This window comes from Cimex lectularius, unplaced genomic scaffold (assembly GCF_000648675.2).
Source record: "Cimex lectularius strain Harlan isolate CLEC.00 unplaced genomic scaffold, Clec_2.1 scaffold2, whole genome shotgun sequence".
Lineage (NCBI taxonomy): Eukaryota > Metazoa > Arthropoda > Insecta > Hemiptera > Cimicidae > Cimex > Cimex lectularius.
The window spans coordinates 4,121,681-4,143,552 of NW_019394219.1; the positions used below are offsets into that span (position 1 = coordinate 4,121,681).

At 33.9% G+C, this 21,872-nt stretch overlaps 1 protein-coding gene across 2 annotated transcripts in view; it reads right to left on the reverse strand.

The window, feature by feature from the left end:
* LOC106666817 (sodium/hydrogen exchanger 9B2-like) overlaps positions 1-21,872 on the reverse strand; it is a 55,260-nt gene that overhangs the window by 23,232 nt on the left and 10,156 nt on the right. The window contains exon 2 of one of the 2 annotated variants that reach the window (XM_014394286.2): positions 9,412-9,498. The exons of the other annotated variant lie outside the window; for it this stretch is intronic. Coding sequence (XP_014249772.1) covers positions 9,412-9,498 — 87 coding nt within the window. The remainder of the gene's footprint in view (positions 1-9,411; positions 9,499-21,872) is intronic. 2 annotated transcript variants of the gene reach the window in all.

Consider the following 21,872-nt stretch of genomic DNA (forward strand, 5'->3'; position numbering starts at 1 on the left):
CTAGAACACAAAAAGGTACAGGGGAAGAGTGTTTGGACCTGAAACCAAATACTCATAACCCATGGGAAAATACACCAGTATATTCACGCAATCGAAAGATGTACCCAACTCAACCTGAGTAAAGGGTACAAAAACAAGACTATAGCTATCACGTCAGATAGCCAAGCAGCCATCAAAGCACTAAGCTCAAATATCATTAATTCAAGGATGGTGTTGAACTGCAAAACCAAACTAAACATATCAGGTACGCAGAACAAAGTCAGCCTCTGCTGGGTCCCAGGACATATGAGAGTAGAAGACAACGAGAAAGCGGACAACCTCACAAGGCAAGGAGCTGCTACAAGGCTGACAGGACCTGAACTCTTCTGTGGCATACGAACCCACACTATTAACGACTATCTCAGACAGAAGGACAAAAAGAAAATGAGGGAACTATGGAATCACTCATTGGACACAGACAATCCAAGAATAACTGGAAATCCTAATAGGATTCATAACAGGGCACTGCAAGTTAAATAGACACTTAAAGAATACTGGAATAATCCAAGATGTCACAGGCAGATTCCCCAAAGTGGCAGAGGAGACACCAACACATCTACTAACAAACTGCCGAGCTACACTAGTCCGCAGAAGGAAATGTTTTGGGATGTATAATGTGACCATAGAAGAGCTTCAACCACTGAAACCGGGCCTATTAATCAAGTGTCTTGATGAAATAGAACTCAGCGATGTGTTTTACGCAGAGTACGGGAGATACAATAGCTCTTAAAAGGCGCAGTATACTATCGTATACCCTGAAAAATTACATCTACATCTACTTCTACATGGTAAGATCCAACTAAAATGTTTGATGTTTGTTTTTTCCTCATCTGTCTCTGGCTTTCTACCACTCTCTCTCTTTTTCTCTCTCTCACTCTCTCTCTCTCTCCCCCTCTCTGTCTGTCTGTCTCTCTCTCTCCCCCCTCTCTGTCTGTCTGTCTGTCTGTCTCTATCTCTCTCTCTCTCTCTCTCTCTCTCTCTCTCTCTCTCTCTCTCTCTTTCTCTCTTTCTTTCTCTTTCCTTTTCTTTCTTTCTCACTCCACTATGAAGAGGTAGAAGACCTAAATTTATGTGCGTAAATTATTTCTCAAACAGTAACCAGAACAAATAGGTCTTTCTTTCTTCTCTTTCTCTTTCTCTTTCTCTCTCTCTCTCTCTCTCTCTCTCTTTCTCTCTCTCTTTCCCTTTCTTTCTCTCTCACTCCACTGTGATCTAATTTATGTGCGTAAATTATTTCTCAAACAGTAACTAGAACTAATAGGTCGTTCTTTCTCCTCTCTCTCTCACTCTCTCTCTCTCTCTCTCTCTCTCACTTTTCTCTCATCTTTTTCATGCACAAACGCACTTACATTGTTCATATAAATTTTTGTCTATGTCTCCCTTAGTTTATCTAGAAGGATCAGCAGATCAGAAACAGAATCAGCAGATTCACAATGCTTTTCTTAATAGCGCTGTATCTGTCTTCCTATCACAAACTGTATCAAGGTTATACTTCCGTCCTCCTAACTCACATTCTCTCTCTTTCCGGCTTTTTCTATCACTATCGTATATTATTATTTTTCTCTTATTTTCTCTCTCTCTCTCTCTCTCTCTCTCTCTCTCTCTCTCTTCCTGTCTATCTATCTATCTATTTGAAATACGTCTGTCATTCTTTTCGTAACTCTCTTTTTCTCTCATTTCGTCGATTTTCATCCACATCCTATATTCTTATTTTTTCTCTCTCTACTATGATTTTTATTTATTTATTTTTTATATCTACTCTTTCTTGTACATAATACTTCCGAGCATGTGATGTGCGTGATCGCGCACACGATCTTCACAATTTCTATTGTTCATACAATTAACGTTTTCTTTAAATGTCTACAATAAAAACTAATTTGTTTTATTTTTAAAATAATTAATAATTTTAATTTATAATCGATATTTGTACATTTTACGTTAGAGTGAAAGTTGAAATTTCGGATAAATGACATTAAAAATTAACTCATTGCCGGCAAAGTTTTAAAATAACTTGCCTTCACGAAGCTTAAATAAAATAAATAATTTTTATACAATTTTCAACTGTACAATATGTACAATAGATATTACTTTCGTAATTGTCGAGGGAGAGTAGTTTAATTATCTGGATGACAAAGTAACTTCGTTTAGGCCCACTAGGAGGTGGTGAGTTTCTTGTTAAATGATTACGTACAATTTTGATTTATTTGGTTCTCTTTTCCTCCTACGTCTTGATTTTGGCCTTGGTAAATAACATTTTTGAACATTTTTAATCGTAAATGAACGATAAATTAGTAAAATGAGACGTTTTGTGGTTTTTGATAATCAGTTCTTCTATTCAATACATAAATGTCCGTTTATAAACAGATAGGTAGATTATTAAAGTTTTAATCCTTTAACAGGTTTACAACAGAAGAACAGTGTATTTCCGCGCCGGCATAAATTTAAGAGAACATCCCTCGTCTACATATCCCAGACAGCCGGAAATTATGATCTTCTCTCGAAGTTCAAGCTTATAAATCCTTCAAGAACTTTCAAGCACATCCATGGATTTCGGCAAAAAAGGCAAAACCAAAACAAAAAAAACTTGAATTATTGACAACCTAAAAGCAAATGTGAAGAGGATCCTTCCAAAATGTTTCGCTCAACCACCAGATATGGATAAATGATGGTGCTACATCCAAAGCTTTCTCATTACCAAATGATAAATAACTACTGCGAAATTCTTGGTAGATTGTTCCTTTTTTTAAATGAAAAATTATCAATTTCATGGAACGTTAATTCTTAAGGAGGCATAATCAATCACTCGTCTCTGTAGATAGCCATTTCGACGACAGTTGTCACAGATTGAGACATGCAATTACTCAAACAGTTTTTATATTTTATCCGTTAATGTTTGTAATGCTATTTTAATGCATTTCTCTAACGAAATAAAAATAGGAAATGTGGAATATTTTTGATTTTTTGCGGGCAATTCTAGTACATGGATATCACTTTCTTAAAATCGCCAAACTGAGCTGTAGAGACATGTGGAGCGATCCAAATTTTTTTTATTTTAAAGATTATGGGTTTACAGAATCGACCTTGGAAATATAATAATAACTTAATTGAGTGAAAATGTCATGTTTATTAGGTTACCACTCGTGGTTTATCCGCCACAATTGTGGTCTTGTGGTTTCGAACACCAGCCTAGACCGCCATCTTAGAAATCTTGGGCCTTGCTAAGATCACATCCTCATAATTAGTCCGTGGTCCAATTCAAACAGCTTCTATGTAAAGACTCCCAAAAACCGATAGTTTAAAACAATCCTTACAACCATAAGCAGTGCTCAAAGGCTATATGAATTAACCTTAGATTTTCCATAAATGGTTTATATTTTGACCCAAATAGGAAAATTTTGTGATAAACATATTGTGAAAGTGTACAGAATATTAAAATTAAAAATAATGGGAAGTAACGTCACGACGCTATGATAAACAGCCATGGAAGGAATTGAAGAAAAAATATGCCATGTCCTTCTTCAAAAAATTGATAACGTAACACATAAAACCGTGTAAATCAGTGATCCAAACCCAAAATCTATGGATTTTTCATAATCTTTTACAAGTAAACTTTAAAATTTTATATTCAACAGGTTGATGTTTAAAGAATTTTAAAAGTTAACAAAGCTAAAGATGTCACCATGCTCTATCCAGTGGGCCATGGAAGTATTTGAGGTAGTAAGCGTCCGCCTCAACCCGCTTATTACCCTAACGCCGCCTTATTTGCCTATGGTTCTGTTCAATCAACGGCATTTTTTTGATTACAGTTTTAAAATAAATTTTTTTTAGATAAAACAACAAACTTGTGTAAAATCTTCATAATTATGTTTTTGCCGTTTCAGACCTTACGACTACCATCTCTGAAATCTCTGTGAACTGCCAACGTTAGATCCTCTTAGATATTTAATTGATCATTCAATCCAAAAGCTTGCAGATACTGAATGTACACAATTATCCCTAAAACCCGATAGGAAAGTGGGCATTTTTGAATAATTCTTACAGCAGTGAGCAGTGAGTTTCAAGGAATTAAAGTTGTAGCGTCCGCCACAACCTGCTTATAACTCTGACGTCCCGACATTTACCTACTGACCTTTTCATTCAATGGTGTTTTTTCTGTAAATCTTTTAAAATAAAGTCGGTTAATGCGTTTAAGTAAAACAAAGAGGTTTTGTTCTATCTTCACAATTGTGGTTTGGTGGTTTCAAACTTTGTGTCCTGCCAACATCAGTATAATAATTAGTTCGTGGTCCATTCCAAACAGCCGGAAGATATAGACATTTTATCTAAAACCCGAAAAAGTGGACATTTTTGAAAAATCGTTAAACCGTAAGCAGTGAGTTACAAGGAATTGAAAAGTAGCGTCCACCTCGACCTGCTTATACCCTGATTATTGGTCATTGGCGTACGGTCCTTGTCGTAGTTTCTCAAGCATAATTTTTACCTAAGATTTTAAAAATGAAGAATATTCCTGTTAACTGGTGGCAAATGTTTGAAATAAATTGCTGTTACGATGTTAAAAATGAAAATAAATTGTTTATCTATTTTTTTGCATACATATATATTGTTTTATTTAAATTTTTTTATTCATTTCTTTATTTTGTAATAATTATATTTTACTATAAATTAGTAAATTCATAAAGTATAATTAATTACTATACATATTATTAACAAAAATATCTCAGTTATTAAGAGGTTTTTTTTTAGAAAGTTTCATTCAATTGTTAATATTATAACATAATTTATTACATTTAAAAAGTTATTTTAAAATAGCGCTATCATATTTTCCAAAAGTGAAACAAAAATCTTGCTTATATGGTATCCTCATTTCGTGAAAATCCCAGCGGCCCTTCTTTTCATCTCAGGTGGCAATTATTTTGATGAAACCACCATCATACGTCCTTCAACTCTCATCTCGCTATGGTTTAATTTTCGGTATGGAACTTTTGTATATTTTGTACTTGGAATTGTTAAGAAATGTTTTCGTTGCTATTCAAGATTGAGCTTGATTTTCTGAAAAATACTAGCTTTTCTTATTATAGACATGGCGTGCCAAGCTATTAAATTGCCATTTCAAATGTCATTAAACTTTTCAGAGTTTTTTTTAGTTTGAAAGTGGTTGACAAAGAGAAGTTTGTCAGTCTAACATACAAATTGAATTGAAACTCCCAGTAAACTATTTTAAACAATTTACAAACCAACCATTTCTGTTTATTGTTCTGCAGTGCAGACTGTACAAAATTGTATTACCTTTTCCATTCAACCTATTCTTTCAAGGTAGATGTTCAGCACTTCTTTCTTCTCGAGAAAGCCTTTTAAAGTGAGCCAGCCCTTTTTAAGCCCTACACCGTGAGCACTTTATGATTATAAATTTACCACTTTGTCTAAGTCCGTTCGACTTCTTCCCCGCTTATTCCAAAAACAATAAATTAACATTTTTGTTATACGTAACAACTATCCTAGGGGATAGGAGGCAGAGAATTTAAGCGATTTGTGAAGACATTTGAAGGGACATTGGAATTACTTTTGGGTGTCAAGGCGAGGTAATTCAATACAAACGAATTCGGGGAAAAGAAAACTTTTAGACGCCCTGCTCCACACAATGGCTTTCAGCGGCCTATTGAACTGCCTTTTCCATTGAAATTAGATAACGACAATTGCATGATAACATCCTAACAGAAAGTGCTTTCTTGTTAAACATTTTACCAATTTGGTTCAAATTTGAAATATTCAATTACTACGTGACCTAATGACTGACATTAAATAAAGAATATAAAAAAATGTCACTCATCTATATCATAAATTTACATATACAAAGATGTATTTTGTTATTATGACTTAAACAAATTAAAAAGATATTAAAAATATTTACTTCATTATTAGAATTTTAATGTTTGCACTAAAATCAAAACATTCTACAGGAAGAACTATTTTAAAAAATGTTTTTCCTTGAAAAATTTGTTAAAAAGTTATTTTCCAGTTAATAAAAATAGCACTCTTTCATCTGGGAGTCGTAATAATTAAATAATAAAAGGGGGTCACATACTGGATGCGCATTGGCTGTCCTGGATGTCCTGTTAGACATATGCCGGGTGAATAATAGAAATATCGTTTACCATTTTCAATGTCCAGTCCAAATTAAGAATAAGACAGATACATGAATACCTTCATACGCAAATTCAGCATTTATGATGATGAAACATGTTACTGAATCTGTGAGTCTTTCTGACAAAACTGGGAGGCTAAATATTAAGGTGACTTTATCGTTGAACGGTTTATCGGTTACGATAGTCAGACCCATGATCATATGGGAAAGTATGGTGATCAAAAATAAAAGAAAAAAGCTAAAGAACAACTACAAAATTCCATAGAAAAGCCTTAGCACCACTTGTGATCTTAAAGCAACACCTAAAGCTGGAATGGAACATTCTCAAAATGCGACCCTTACCTGTACATATATAAAAAAAATATGGAAGCACCGAGAAACTGAGAACTCGACAGACACTAAAAAATAACTCATACAGATAATATTGCCTTACACAATTTACTGTATTGCTAAAAGTAACAGCCAGGAGTTTGTAAGGGTCTCCACGCCTATGAGATCAATTCAACACTAATCTGGAACTGCAACTATACCCAAAGAAACTAGGATTCATTCATGGTCTTACGCTAGCGTATGGTTCTAGGTCGATTTCAGGTAATGAGGCAGGAGCACCCTACCTAAAAACGAATTCTCGAAAAAATACAAAGCCCAAATTCCTTTTTTGGCATAAACAAGGGCCATATAACTACCAAACTACCTACTAAGGTCGAGGTGCAGAAAGCCTTGTAGCTGCCTCTTTTACCCCTATCTGTATCCCTAGGGTAAAGAGGAATTTTTGGAAGAAGGCGGGATAAGTAGAAAACTCGTTTGTCCAGTTTAATTAATTTCGATAACAAGAGATTTGTATCTGGGCTGGATCATTTGAACGTCAATCCTTTTACGGCCTGGGAGAAAGGAGCAATTTAATAACCCGGGAAATTACTGTTACATTCAAGTATTTAGTTACTTAACCTAGTTAATATAAAGTTGAAAAACCCGGTTAGGGTACTTAATTAAATATATTAGAGTTATTTTCAGTAAAGATCATTTTCATAAGGTTCTTCCCTGTTTTCATGACAGGTAAAAGGTTAAAAAAGTTTTCATTCTTTACACAAAAAATTACATTTTAGTTTTGTTAAATTCCTGTTTCATTCGAAGTGTAAGCCGAAACATCGTCAGCTGAGAGGGGCTATTGGAATTAGCCCAAAATGCATCCATTTAAATAAATAGAAGAAATACTGGAGTTCTTCAATAAAACAACAATAATGTCCACGAATGTATGAATAAATCTAAAATCAAGACAATAATCAGGATTTTTGTTCATAGTTTCTTGGTTGTGATTTTACAAACGCGAGACCATCCTTTCAGGGTGTCTGTTGGAGTGAGCGGAAGGGTACGACAACATACTCGTGTATTGGCAAAATAATGCTTACATAATTTGCACAGGGGAGTAGTGCCAGGATATTTTCTTGTGGAACACAAGATAAAACGGAATATGTATGTACTTGGAGTGACATTTTGACACAGGTGAGGATTTGAAGACGAAGTGACACGAAGTCGAAAATTTCCATAGCAGATCCAGGTGCTTTATCAGGTTAAATGCTTAAGATCTGGTCAGAAAGGCACTCCCTGTATATCATGCATTTTATTAAAGTCTAAACAACCAATTAATGTGGCAGTCCCTGAACAAGAAAATCGTTTATCGGCCGATATAATGGTTACGTGGTGTAGTTGGTTTAGAGGATAGTGCCAGGATATTTTCTTAGGCGACATCAGGTAAATGAAAGATGTCTCTGGATGACATCCTTTGTGATGACCTTGGAGTATATCAGGGTACAATCAGATAATTAGTATTCGAAGATGAAGTGACTGGTGTTTGAAAGTTGCCACAGCAGACCCAGATGACATATCAAGTCAAATGTTTGAGAGCTGTTCAGAAAGACGCTGGCAGTATTCAATTAAAGAGTACTTTTGTATTAATAAAGCAATAGCTTTCTTCTTCATATGTTTTAGTAGCAGTTGAATAATCATACCATGTGCCGGGCGGAGTGTTGAAGTTTTAGGGGAAGTTGGTTGCAGGGGATCATTTATTAGTTTATCGGTGACTCCCTGACCAATTGAAATATTTGGTTCAACTGTTCTTTAAGAATATTAGCAAAGATATCACATTTTTCTATGCAGGAGGGGTATAATGTTCTGATTCTTGATAGTCAATGTATTTGAATTTAACAGACTATCCTTTCCATGTATATCTTGGATTTTGTTAAGTTCTATACAACGAATTAATGCGGCCGTCCCTGAACACAAATTCGTAACGGTTTGACAATTACAAGCGTACATTTTCACGGTATAAATTTGACGAATCTTCACGCTAAGTCGTTAAAAGGAAGACAGATCGTAACCTGCAAAGGGAGACAAGAGGAATTTGATTAGTTTATCTTGTTGCTCCATTCGTGTCAATTTATCTTCTTCGTCTCTTTTGTTTCCGAGGCCTAATTCGACGGTATGCGATTAAGATAAATGTCACTTAACGGATCGCAACCGGCCCCTTTTGTAAATATTACATTTGGAATAGAAAGAACACGGGCTCTTTTTTTACAGAGTACCTCCCAATAGGTCAGCACATTCTACGGCCTAACTTACAAGGTGTAGCTAGCGTTCTTGCTTAGCTATTTGAGCTTTTTTTTTAAACTAAATAGTTATCATTTCATACATGGATGTGCTACGTATTAAGCGATATAAAGGTTGGCTGATGAAGCACATGCATTGGTCTTAAAAAACGAAGAATAACTGAATTATTTAATATTGATGTCAGTCTGTTGAATTGGTCACATTTTCTAATCAGCTTAGGCAATTTCACGTACAAAGTTTTTAATAAATGTTATTAGTGGTGATTTCAGGAAATTATTCTAGTCCCTAAATAGACTAGAAAAAATAATTCAACCATTATAAACCACACAATTGGAATATAATTCGGTTGATCTGATATCTATAAAATGACCATTAAATGATACGTGTGCTCAATTAATTAATAATCAATTGAAAATTTAAAACAATGCTTCAAACCCATTCAAGTATCTATTTATAACACTTGATCACCTTTTCTCTCTTCTTTTCAGATTTTATTTAGTTTATGAAGAAGCAATCCATACAAACAAAAGCTAAAACTGAGTTTTTCATTATTTTAATTCGTTAGAAACGAATTTATTGATTTGTATGTGGTATTCATTTTTTAAACGAAATATATAACTCACTCGGCATGCTAGGAGACGTTCTGTTCGACAAATAGTTTCTTCCCCTTAAAAATTGGAAGAGATTCACTCGTTTCAGTAGTTTCAGGCCTAAAAATACCAACAAAAAAAGATAAAAACAAAAAACCAACATAAATGAAACTTTTGAAGCGATATTTACAAACGCAGCCCATACATGCATCTGAAAGATGACGATTCACCATTATTCAAATATTGATTTTTAGACAAAAAAAGCTTATAGTTATTGTTAATAATATCGAATTATCCAAGCCTGGGAATAGTACAAATAATATAATCTGGTATGCGGTCTTATTAAAATGTTAGTAAGCGTTAATAATTTTGCCATCTTAATCTTGCCAAGATGGAAGTGAATCCACTCTATTTTTGTGGGTTGGAGCTCGAAGATAAATATTTGCAGTTGTATAGAAGTGTTTAGTGATTGTTCCAGATCTTTTCAAGTGTAAACTACATGGGCCAACGAGTCCATGGCGAATAAAAACAAAAACAAAACCACCTATGTACAAATACTCTTTTGTGTTCTGTGATATACGGTTGTCATATTTATTAAGTGTTTTCCCATTTAATAGTCAATGAAGATTGATAGAATATTTATAAATATCCGCAGTTTTCTTGGGGAAAGCCAAACTGTTTTAAACTGGATAGGGATAGATTAGGCTAGGTTTGGTAGGGTTAGGGTTTGAAAAAGATCGGATTACGTTAGAGTTATGATGGATAGAGTTAGGTTAGCGTTATTGAAAATTGCATGATAATTTTTGCATTAACATTTTAGAATAGTATGTGGAGTTTAGTGACCGTTAGTCAATGATTGTTTGGAGATCGTGAGATGCAGTCTGGTGTGACGTAGGTTTTAGAAAAAACATTTTCTTTATCGTGCCAACGTTTCGATCTTTATTGAGATCATCTTCAAGGCTCCAAGTGTTTGTTTAATAAGATATTATGGAATATTTCACTGGCACTCTCAACAGGACGCACAAGAATGACATATCTGCACGGAAAACAAACACTTTGAGCCCTGAAGATGATCTCAATAAAGATCGAAACGTTGGAACGTTGAAAATGTTTTTTAAAACCTACACCAGACCGCATCTTACGATCTCCGGATAATTTTTAGAATAGTGCTTTCGATCAGCTCAACTTTGTTTGAAGTTAACCCATTAGAATAACAGGAGAACTTGACAACTTTGTAGATTGAAATAATTACATATTTATACGTCTTCTGGTGTACATTGTTTTGTAACCTTTATAGACTTTTTTATGCGCGAAAACAGGAAGTTTTATTTCGTTAGTCTTCCCGTTGATTTGTGTTTTTTGAAACGGCTCCATAACAATTGGTAAGTGAGTGCTGTTATGCGACGTTTCCTGCTATAATGAAACCTTTTTGTGTGATCTACGCCTTCTCGGTGTTTGTGTTTGTCCGGCAAAAACGAGAAGCAAACAGCAGACAAAGGGGAAAAGCTAGGCTTTTGATGATTGGAAAAACTTCGGAAAATTTTTTTGTCAAAATAATTTTACGCAAATTTCATTGATCCTAAATTCAAGCCAATTCCTCGAATTTTTAAAATATATATTACAAGTAAAAATTCCAAGTTTTATTTTAAAGATTGACCTTGGCGTTGATACGGCACTCATTACTGGAAGGTCCCGGGTTCGAAACCAGCGGCCCTGTATTCCACCCGACATACTTATAAATGGGCTTTTTTTCATAAACACCGGCACCCCGATGGTTGATATAACCTCTGCTGTTGCGAACCCTCATAAAAAATCAAAGATTGACCTAGTTTTACATTTGTACATTGTACATTTACACATACATTTGTGTTAAACTATTTAAAATGTATGCCATTGTTAATAGACCGTTAAATCTAATGGGAGAAAAATAACGGCCAAAGATTTAAAACAAGCGCAAGTTTTCAAAATAAAACTAAAAGTTGATAGCTATCCGTCCATTGCAATTTGAATCCGGGGGTCTAAATCAATTAAGCGATTGTGTGAATGCCTTATGAATACCGGCATCATCCTTGATTATAGCTCGAAATTAATTTATTATTTAATTAAAACGGGATGAACGAGGCTAAAAAGTGTTTAATTTAGCCAGAAATGGAATTTCGTTCCTGCTCAAGTATAAAGGGAGCCAAACGCCTCCAGAGTGAAAGCTCACGTATTTTTGAGTGGTTTTTAATTGTGACGTCCTCTGATTTAAACAGAATTAAGTTTGACGGTTTTTATTTGATATGTACAACACAAACACCCACAAAACAAACACGCGCGCGCAATGATAAAACAGTCAAATTGTTTATTTATTTTTGATTTGTCTTTAGGCCAATAAATAACCAAATCTGATTTTATAGACGATAATGTCTGGTGGTTAAAAAATAAAAAGTATAAAAAAGAAAATTCTTTCGTCCTACAAAACTGTTGGGTTTTATTAAATAAAAAATAAATTGCTCTCTTGCAAAATAAGGGATAATCGTTTAACGATTTTTTTTCACATTCAATACTATAATAAAATATATTTATTAAAAAATTCAAGGTATATGCTTTTTTAAAAGAATTATAATTAATTTTTTTAAAATCTTGTAAAAAGTATTAAGCTTCTAAAACTTATTTCTGAAGGAACAAATATTCCAATAAATCAGCAAAAGAAATTTTTTACCATTTTTTGAAAAATTAAAACTACCTTGATTTTCTTAATGCAGTAATAAAATATTTGTACGTAGAGTAGTAAGTGAATATATGGAGTAGTTTGCTATGGAATGCAAAAATAGTAGACGTTAAGTAGAGTAGAATGCCGGACAAATGAATTTTCTAAATCTCTCCTTCGAGAAGATAAAATCACTTTTTAAATTTTCTAAGAAAAAACAGTCTTGTCAGATTTAAAACATATTTTCTTCCTTACCTAAGCAATTTTTACCAAAATTGAGGCCGTATCTATAATCTAGAACGGTCTAATGAATGAGTCATTTACTGAACCATTTCAGTCCAATTCATAACTGTTCCCCTGGCAAAACTATAAAATTTATTCATTGATCTTATGAAGAAATATTTCAAAAATCCACTACTCAGAGACAAAACTTGATAGAGATAAGATTATTCAATAAAAACTGCGGGATTTAATAAACTTTCGAATATGTTTTGAACCAAGCATTCCTTGTTCGAGGAGTAGTAGATAAAACTTCCCTTAAAACCATATATTGCGGAAAAATCAAGGTTTTTAAATAAAGGAGAAGAATTAATTTGTATTAATAAATGAAATTTTTATAACATGAAAAACTAAATACTACAGATTACAATTAAAATGAACTGCGCTTTTGTGCAACTTTCATGTCCCTGGCTTATTCTTTATGATTGCCTCTTTTTTATTGACTTTTCTCAGAGAAATATATTTTACTTATTTAGCTAAAGAAAAAGAAAATAGTTAAGACAACAAAGAGGTAGAAATGGAATGGTTTTTAACGTTTAATTAATTAAAGCTTTCCTGATGATCAGGATTTTGTTTGGCTATTAAATACTTTTGACTAGAACCACGTTGGAGCTGGAACTATCAAAACGTTGAATTAATCGAGAAAATTATGAACTGCCATATTTTTTCCTGGCATTTTTCACCTTGGTCATTACAGATAAAGTCAAAATTTCTCATTCTTAACATTTTATGCAAAGTTTGAGTCCGTGTAACTTTCGACACGTTTATCACCAGATGTGTGCAACCGTTGTTTCACATTGCACGACACAGATTCAAAGAGATTTTTTTAAAATTCTTGAATGGTATGATTTGCCGGTGATAATGTGAGTTATTGATTAGCTGATATTAGTTCTCGGAAATCAGGCAGTCGTGCAAAGGACGGATGGAGCTTCCAAGCTAGATTAGTTCGCTTCAACCGCAAGCTGAGGTGAAGATCGACGTTTTCGTTCTCTGATTACAAATATTGATTTTCTTTCAGTTGGATACGAATTATACTCGATATTTTTTTCGAATATTTAAAGACAAGGGTTTAAATTCATTACAACAAGATTCTAGAAAATTACAAGATATGATATGCAAATTTTACGATTTATGATTTGATTTACCGTTAAACGAGGGTAGTTTAGAAAAAAGAAACAATATTTTCTAATAATTCATTCACTAAGTCATTTTGTAGTCTGCTCAGAGCATGTAACTTTCAATCTTTTTAAACGAATTAACCAAGGTGTATTATTTATTGTAAAATTACAATTCTAGATTTTTTCCATTCTGTTTCTTGGATTGACTACTTCTCTTGAAATTAAAATGTTATCAGACAGGTATCAGGAAGGCCTAGATTTGGAATAGGAGTACATTCTACAGGTCCAATTATAGGCAGGAAATTTCACATCAAGGTAAAAGCAGAACAAAGCGGGCCCTAACGTGCTGATCCATAAGTCAGGCTGGAACCGGATTTCAACTTACCAAGGTGAGTTTATACAATTTATCCAAGGTCACTGAGAATGTTCATGTAATGCTATAATATATGAACCAGGCACTTTTAGTTAATGTAAAAATACAGATTTTAATCTCAAGACATACGATTATTATTTTATCATTCTTTTAAATAGATTTCATCAGTACCAAAAAATATCATTCTAGCTTTTATAGCTATTAAAGGACATTGTTTTTTAAATTCCATGATACAAACCATGATAACATCAATTTAATAGAAGCCCATAAGTTATTATACCATAAAAATTATACGTTTTATACGTAGATGTAGATTTATTAGTTGCAGTGTGTATTATACTGCACCGTTTAACAACGATTGCATCCCCCGTTCAATGTTTAATGCACACCTGTAAGTCTCGTTCATCGAGGAACTTTATCGCTAGGACCGTTTTCAGTGGTTGGATCTCTTCTTCGGTTACGTTGTATAGCCCAAAGAACTTTCTCCTGAGAGCAAGTGTTTTATACGTAAAAAAACACTCTTTTGTCCACTAAAAATGTCTACTTTACACGATATTTGGATATACGTGGGACGTTCATGGGCCAAGTGAGAAGAAAAGGCTTCACTATTCGCTTAACTCCTTTCCCAAATTTTCCCTCATCCTGTCAATAGGCAAACAAAATCGATCTTGAACATATAGAAACCATAGCAAAAGAACTAGTCAAACCACCCCCTTTTTCGCTTCCCGCAAAAGATTTTCACCCTTCATCCAGCATATCATAACAAGCCTTTGCAAAAAGAAAGCTTCTGGATACAACTTTATAACAGTTCAAATCCTTATATTCCCCCTAAAAATAGCAATCTTCTTTTTAACGTACCTTTACAATACTGGAAAACTACTCATTGTCCCTTACACTGACGATTTCCATTATAAGATGATACCAAATCCACATAAACATAACCCACCTATCGTCCGATTAGCCTCTTCTCTGTCCTAGGAATAATCTTCGAGTAGCCCCATCTGAAAAGAATCCGTCCCATCCTAGAAAAACAAAACATTATCCCGTCTCTTCCGTAAACACGACTCCACAAACCGGCAATGTGTGGTGTAGAGGTTATCCCTTCCTCTCTTAATCTGAAACTTCTCGGGTGCTTTTCTTCATGTGGCTCAAGCCTTTAATAAGGTCTGGCATCAAGGTTTGCTGTGGAAGCTCAAGAGCCAACACCGACTTCCTTATTTTCCGATCTTACCTGACTGACCGCTTTTTTCAAGTCAGGAAAGGAACACCCCTTTCTGACGACTATCCTGTTAAGGCTGGAGTCCCAATAGAAGTATACCCATCCCGACATATACTACCACACTTTCATGGATGACACTGCATACCAATTACAAACGACGACTAGCAAAGAACAAAGAAAAATGGCGAACCCTGGACCGAACGGGAGATTCGCGGTAGGCCTGATCATTTCGGCGTAACGGCATCACACCATTGAGCTTAAAATCGTAACTTTATTGCCTACCTTGACATATACACTGCAAAATCGTATTTATGCTTCATGCAGCGTCCTACAACTCCAAAACGGATGTGCTAGAAATCAAATATATTTAGCAAGATACATCTGACTTCAGCAAACCCATCTTTGTTAAGTAGCACAAACATTATTCTGCACACACGTTTTGACTTTAGAACAGCTCAATAATTTATTATTTTGTATGTATTATTTTTTTACAATTAAAAATATACTATACATCAGACTTTATATAGCATACGTAACATTTACACCATCTGTGTAAAAATTTGGATTTCATCTTGACAGAATGTTAAGATTAACGCAGTATAGCTATTGCGCAAGGAGGTCCTTCTGTGCCACATCACTTGTAAAATAAAACAACAAGAGCTGAGAATTATAGTCTAAGGCTGTTAATTGTGCTTGTAGAAAATGTTTTGGTATTTTTACAAAATAGGGTCTGTTGATTGAAAACAATGATCACCTTTTCAAGAAATTGTATTTTAACGGTCGTTCCAATGAATAAAACGATTTATTAAATTCTTGTACAAATTCTCCTGATGTTCGTTATCTACCAGGACGTCTTATCACAAAAGGTAAGATTGCGGATCAATAATAACACTTTTTGTTGTTTTCTTTTTAATATGAAACGAGTTATGCTCTTTTCATTGGCGGAAATCCAAGACTCGTAGTCTTTTATCTTTTTCCTAATACCGATTCAAATTCTCCGTAATATGAAATCAAGCAAATTAGATATTGCTCAACCAGTTTAATTATACAGGAGCAATAGCTGCCACATACCTTTATCACTTTTCTTCAGGGAAGGTCGTTTATGACTGGTAATTTAAACATTAACAACCATAACTTCAAGGCTGCACAATTATCTCCTCCGTGTTTAATACCGATGAATTACAATGTTCAAGACAATTAGAAGAAAACCTTCCTTTCACTACCTAGTAATAAAATTCTATTTGATTTCCTTATCCTTGAGAACTGGGTGGAGGTAGCAGGATAATAGAATCGGATCAACCGATTGAAAATAATCCAACGGCAAAAATAAACCCGTACCTCTAGCAACTATTATTTGTTTGTAGAAAATTGGCAGAAAAACAAAGAGTTAACAAGATCGATTAAGATAAATTCTGGAGAAAGAACATCCAACCAGAAAGAATAGTTTTCTATGACAAAAGAAAGCTGTCATCACTGACAAAGAACAGCATCTTATGATTTTTCTGTCCCCGATTCACTTCACGTTAATTATTTCATTGTTCGCAATTGTAATACAATAGGTCAAATCCATTCCGTCATAATTGATCTTGATTCATTTAACTGTTTAAGTCAAAATGCATAAAATAAAAAAGTAATTAAACAAGAGTCAAGCCTGCCCATTGACAAGATAAAATCAGTATGATTCATTGTTTTAGTGACCGCAATTGCTCTTCATTTGATGAAGAACATGCTGATCTTAAGACAATTGCAAGTTTCAATAGAAAGAAAGAAAACGTACTCGGACAGCCGGGCAGCACTAGAAACCGGTACCTTATCAGTAGTTTAGTCCAGATCCGTTGGAGATTGCATCAACGCCCTGTCAGACATGAGCCAAGTTTGATGAGGATATCTATATTTTTTGCGGCATACCAAATTAGCCTAAAATGTAAATCCACCAGACAATAGGTTAATTAATTCCTCGGTTGGGTAGGACTGCATTCATCGAAGTACTATTCCAGAAACTAAGCAGAAGTAGTATACCTAGGATTAGAATGATGGCTCAACTGCTGGACACCACAGACACCGGAAGCATATGCACAGACCCGAAGCAGTAGAAACAGCATCTGAAGATATTGGCAGGAGGAAGAAACAGCAGAATATGTACTAGGAAAGAAAAAGCCAAGTCTTAAAGGATCCATATAGGAGTCATTAACAACGCTAGGATCAGGTAAAGCGCCTTAAGCTGAACGAAGAGCTGTAATGGAGATGGTAATATAGACCCACACTGCTTAAGGTCGTCAAAAGACCGGCTCCTTTTAACCACAACTCTAAAACACAAATATAAAAATAACGACCTATCATATCAGCTAGCTAGTCAGAACCCAGATCGTTAAATTGAAATGCCTTCAGCTTAATAATGGTGTTGAAGTGCAAACGAAAATAACCAGGGTAGCTGCGCAAATCAAAATCGCTCTATTGGATTCCAGGATTCAACGAGAAAAAGACTGCTACAGCGCTGATACCCTTTTGAGCATTTGGATGTATACTCTTAAGCAGCATCTTAGGGAAGAAGAAATGGTGAATAAACACTGGGGATCTCTCGCTGGACTCAAACAGTCCGAAAACCTCCTTGCAAAATTTGTAAAGAAAATAACAACAAAAAGCTTCAAAGAAAGCAGGATGAAACTTAGATCCTAACAGAGCAAAGGAGTCGCTTGAGAAAGATTAGCATCAACCTTGCAGATTATGCGAAGTAGCAGAACCGACCTCAATGTACTAGTGATGGTATTCTACATGTTTCCAAATGCTTTGAAAAGTAAAATGTAACAGGAGAAGAAATGCAACAAAAAAAAACCTAGCTTAATATCAAATCCCTTGATTAAATGCAGAACAAGGGACACAATAGCTCTGAAAGGGCGCAGTAGATTACCTTTTGTTATAAACCTTTTGTTTGTAAATTAAATTTGATTAGAGAATGAGCTTTAATTTTTCTGGCAAAATTACCCTTCATTTTTTTTATTCCTTGTTAATAATTAAAATGGCGAAAAAGACCCTGTTTCCTCAGTCAACTCATTAACGAGTTGGAGTTAATAAGTATCGTGTTTCATCGTGAAAAACTGGGCGCGTCTCTTTCATGAAATGTTTTTTTTTTTTTAGTGCACGTATCGAGTATAAATTAATTGACAGAATGTTAAATACATTAAAATATTAAAAAATACCTTTTAAATTGTACTTTCTCTTTGTATTTGACTTTTGTTTCATTCCCTGTTATTTCTATCGTCATTAAGGGAATAGCGACCGGGTTTTGAACGAACATTGTTTTCTTAGCTGGCACTCAGTTTGTTATCGGATTAAGGTGAAGAGGTATCGGGGCCATTGTCGTTTGAGACGACCTGGACAGTATACTGAGTATAGCTCCAAGTATTTTACTTATTGACATGTCGGTAGTTCTTTTCTGTTGACGTATAGACATGGGCAAGGCTGTTTGTTTAACGTGAACGTTATTTGGGTGCATTTTTCCTCGTTCAATTTCACCTTCCACGTTTTGGACCACTATTTAATGAGCTGAAGATGCTCCTGGATATTAAAGAGGGCCCGCGTAGGTGGTAAGTATGTCGATGGGATGTATCGGCAGGTTAGCAGTATAAACGGTAAATACCATCGATGCTCCCTTTTGGGACTCCGGGCTGGATCATAATAAAGGTAATTTTGAAAATACTAGCAGACCCAGTAGATATTATATTAAATATTATAATCTCAAAAATTTAAAACTGGCCAAGAAGTTTAAAAGTTGAAGAACAGATGCAGAAATATAAGCAACTTAAACATTGATTTTTCTGTATTAACATTAAAGCAGTCTTTAACATTTCGGTTTTTCTTTATAATAATAATTTTTATTGTAATCCTTGGAAGAGGTAGAACAATTCATAGCACTGTTAAATGGTACGTAAGTACTAAATTAAATTATTTATATTTGTTAATTTTGAATAGTTTTAAATTTATATAAACTAACTTTAGCATTTATTAAATATAAATTTGAATTAAAATCATCGCTCTTGTCTACAAACTAGTAAACATTTTGTTTAATCATGATTATCAACCAATATCAATATTAGTTGATTAAACAGAAACTGCAAACAAGGTGAAAGATTTAATTGGAATTAACTGAATCTGTGTTAAACCATAATTGAACTAGGTAATTAAAAATTCTCTAATAATTGTATTAATTATGCTAATTTTTTGCCCGATTTTGTTTCATACGGTTTGAAATATTGCTTGTCGAAACACAATAGGCCCAATTTGGAATTGAGACGAAGAAATATTTAAATTAACTGTTTACTATTAAGTTAAAACAATTACACTAGGCCACATTCTACCACTATTTTATCCAGGATTATTATTTAATTCTGACGGAGAAAAAATAAATTTTGTTTTTCTTGCCACGAGTGTCGTTCCCCCTGTTTTGAGTGTTTCGTTTTTAATTTTTAATTGAATAATTAAGCATCATGCTGTACGACCGAGCATAAAAATTCGATCAGTACGCCCCATCTTAGAAACTGGCCTATATATTTGAGCCATTTTATTTTTCCCGTTCAGGTGTTTAATATTTCTGGCCTAGTATCACTTAAAAAAAGGTTCCATAAAATCAATGATCACAGTCAGTAAAAAATTTACTAACTATTTAAACGTGTTAAATTTAATTGTTTCTGTATGTGTTGATTCTTTTAATCAGGCTTTCGTTAATTGGTATTTATATCGATAATTATATTGTAAAATTTTACTTGGAACTAGCTAGTTTTCAGAATAGTTTTTAAAGTTTAAATCGATGCAGTCTCTTAACAATTCACTTGTTGATTTAATAGTTAAATCACCTTTCTTTACATTCCTTGTTGGATGCACACGAGTTAATTATATTTTTTATTATGCTTGGGTCAAAAGTTTAGATGAAATAACTTAGGTATTTATTAAATTAAAGTGAAAAACAATTAACTTCAAACTAATTGTCGCTGCGATGTTTGAATTTTGTTCGTTTTTTAATAGAGAAGTTATTTAACTATGAAACCAGAAGATTTACTAGGTGGTTTCACAGCATTATCTAGTTATTTACCTGGTTGACAAGTTAAAAAATTTGCATAGTTGGAAGTTTAGGCGGAGTTTGATATGCTTTAAATTAATATCCGAACTAACTTCGAGCTAGTAACTTTCTAAATTTATCGTTTTTAGTAGAAACTTTATTCGACTTAATTGTTAATGTGTTTTATTAATATATTTAATTATTGATCTATATAATCTATAATTCTATAGATAATAGATAGTTATAGATATAGAAATATATAGATCTATAATTATTGACCTGGTACGTAATAAAACAGTGCATAGGGTAGTTTAGTAATTTAAATAAATATTTTTTGTTTAATTTATGTAGTTTTTTATCAGTAGGCCGCAAACAGGCCGGGAAATCATTAGTATGAACTAGTGCCGTGTAAAAAGATTATTTGACAGTCCTGTGAAATGGCTTAGTATCAAGTGGTCGACAAATTGAACATCCCGGCCCAATTTGAAACCGGGTCACGTTCTAGGAAATAATAACTAAGTGGAAAACGCAGGCGCGATCCTCTGCCAGTCCCTTTTACAAGGATTGAACCTTGAAGGTGCAGATGCTTATTTCTCGATCGGAACGTAAACAACCCCCTTGCACGGTGTCGAGACGGTTTAGCATAAGTGAATCGCCGCGTTTTTGAGCCTAGCTTCCGATTGTTACTGAATTAATATTTATTTTCTTAAACGAGTAAAACGTTTAAAAACTATTATTCTATTATAAATTACATTACTTTCAATTAAACTTTATATGTGTATGACCTGAACTGACAATATTGAAATAGCACGTTGGTTGGCCCTTGGAGGATCTAATTCGTAGAGGAATCATTCTCACCCGATTATAAACAGGACATGCAAGATGGACGGACAATTACTTCTAAAACAAAGCCAGAATATATGTCAGGCATGTAGAAAACGGTTGCTTGATGTGTCATACTTAATTGTAGGGTGTACTTCATTGGCCCCATATGGAGAGCGAGTATTTGGGTCACCTACTCTGATTTTTGAAAGAAACAGACTAAGTCATACAGCAAAACTTTTACCTTTACCGAACCTCGAGGGAGTTTTTCAATATTGGTGGAAATTATACAGGGTGTTCAGCTATTCGTGTTACAAACTTTGCCATTCTACATTCAAAGTCCTAATTAACTATGGTCCAAATCTCAACAGTTTCGGAGTTATTCCACTATTTCTGATTTTTTAAGATTTCACGACCTTGCTTCAAATAAACAATGATAACTCCTAATCTAAAAGGTTTTGGACAAATCCGTTGATATTATTGAAAATTATGTTAAATTTCCAATAAGATGTTATTAATACTATACTTGTAAACGCTGGGGAAATAAGCGTTTTAGTAGCCAGAACTTTGAAAAATAATTTTTTTTAGTTTAGAAAGTTATTATAGTGATTCTAAATTATTATTTTCAAACGTAGAGACGAGAAAATTTTAGAAAACTTACTCCATTTAATATCCTTTTTATTGGTGCGATTGATTTTTTCATTACTTTCTTTAAAGATGCAGAAATTGATGAAGGAAAGGAAAAAACCGGGGTTGACGGATTGGTAAGGTGGAACGATTAAAAAAAATTAAGGAAATTTTGAGTGAATTTAGTAAACTTTTTTTAAATTTGCGTTCGAAACCAAAATAGTGCAAACGTTTTTTACCAACACGACTGCAACTTTGATTAGAGGATTATTATATTATTATTATTCCCCGGAATAAAAATGTTTTATGAT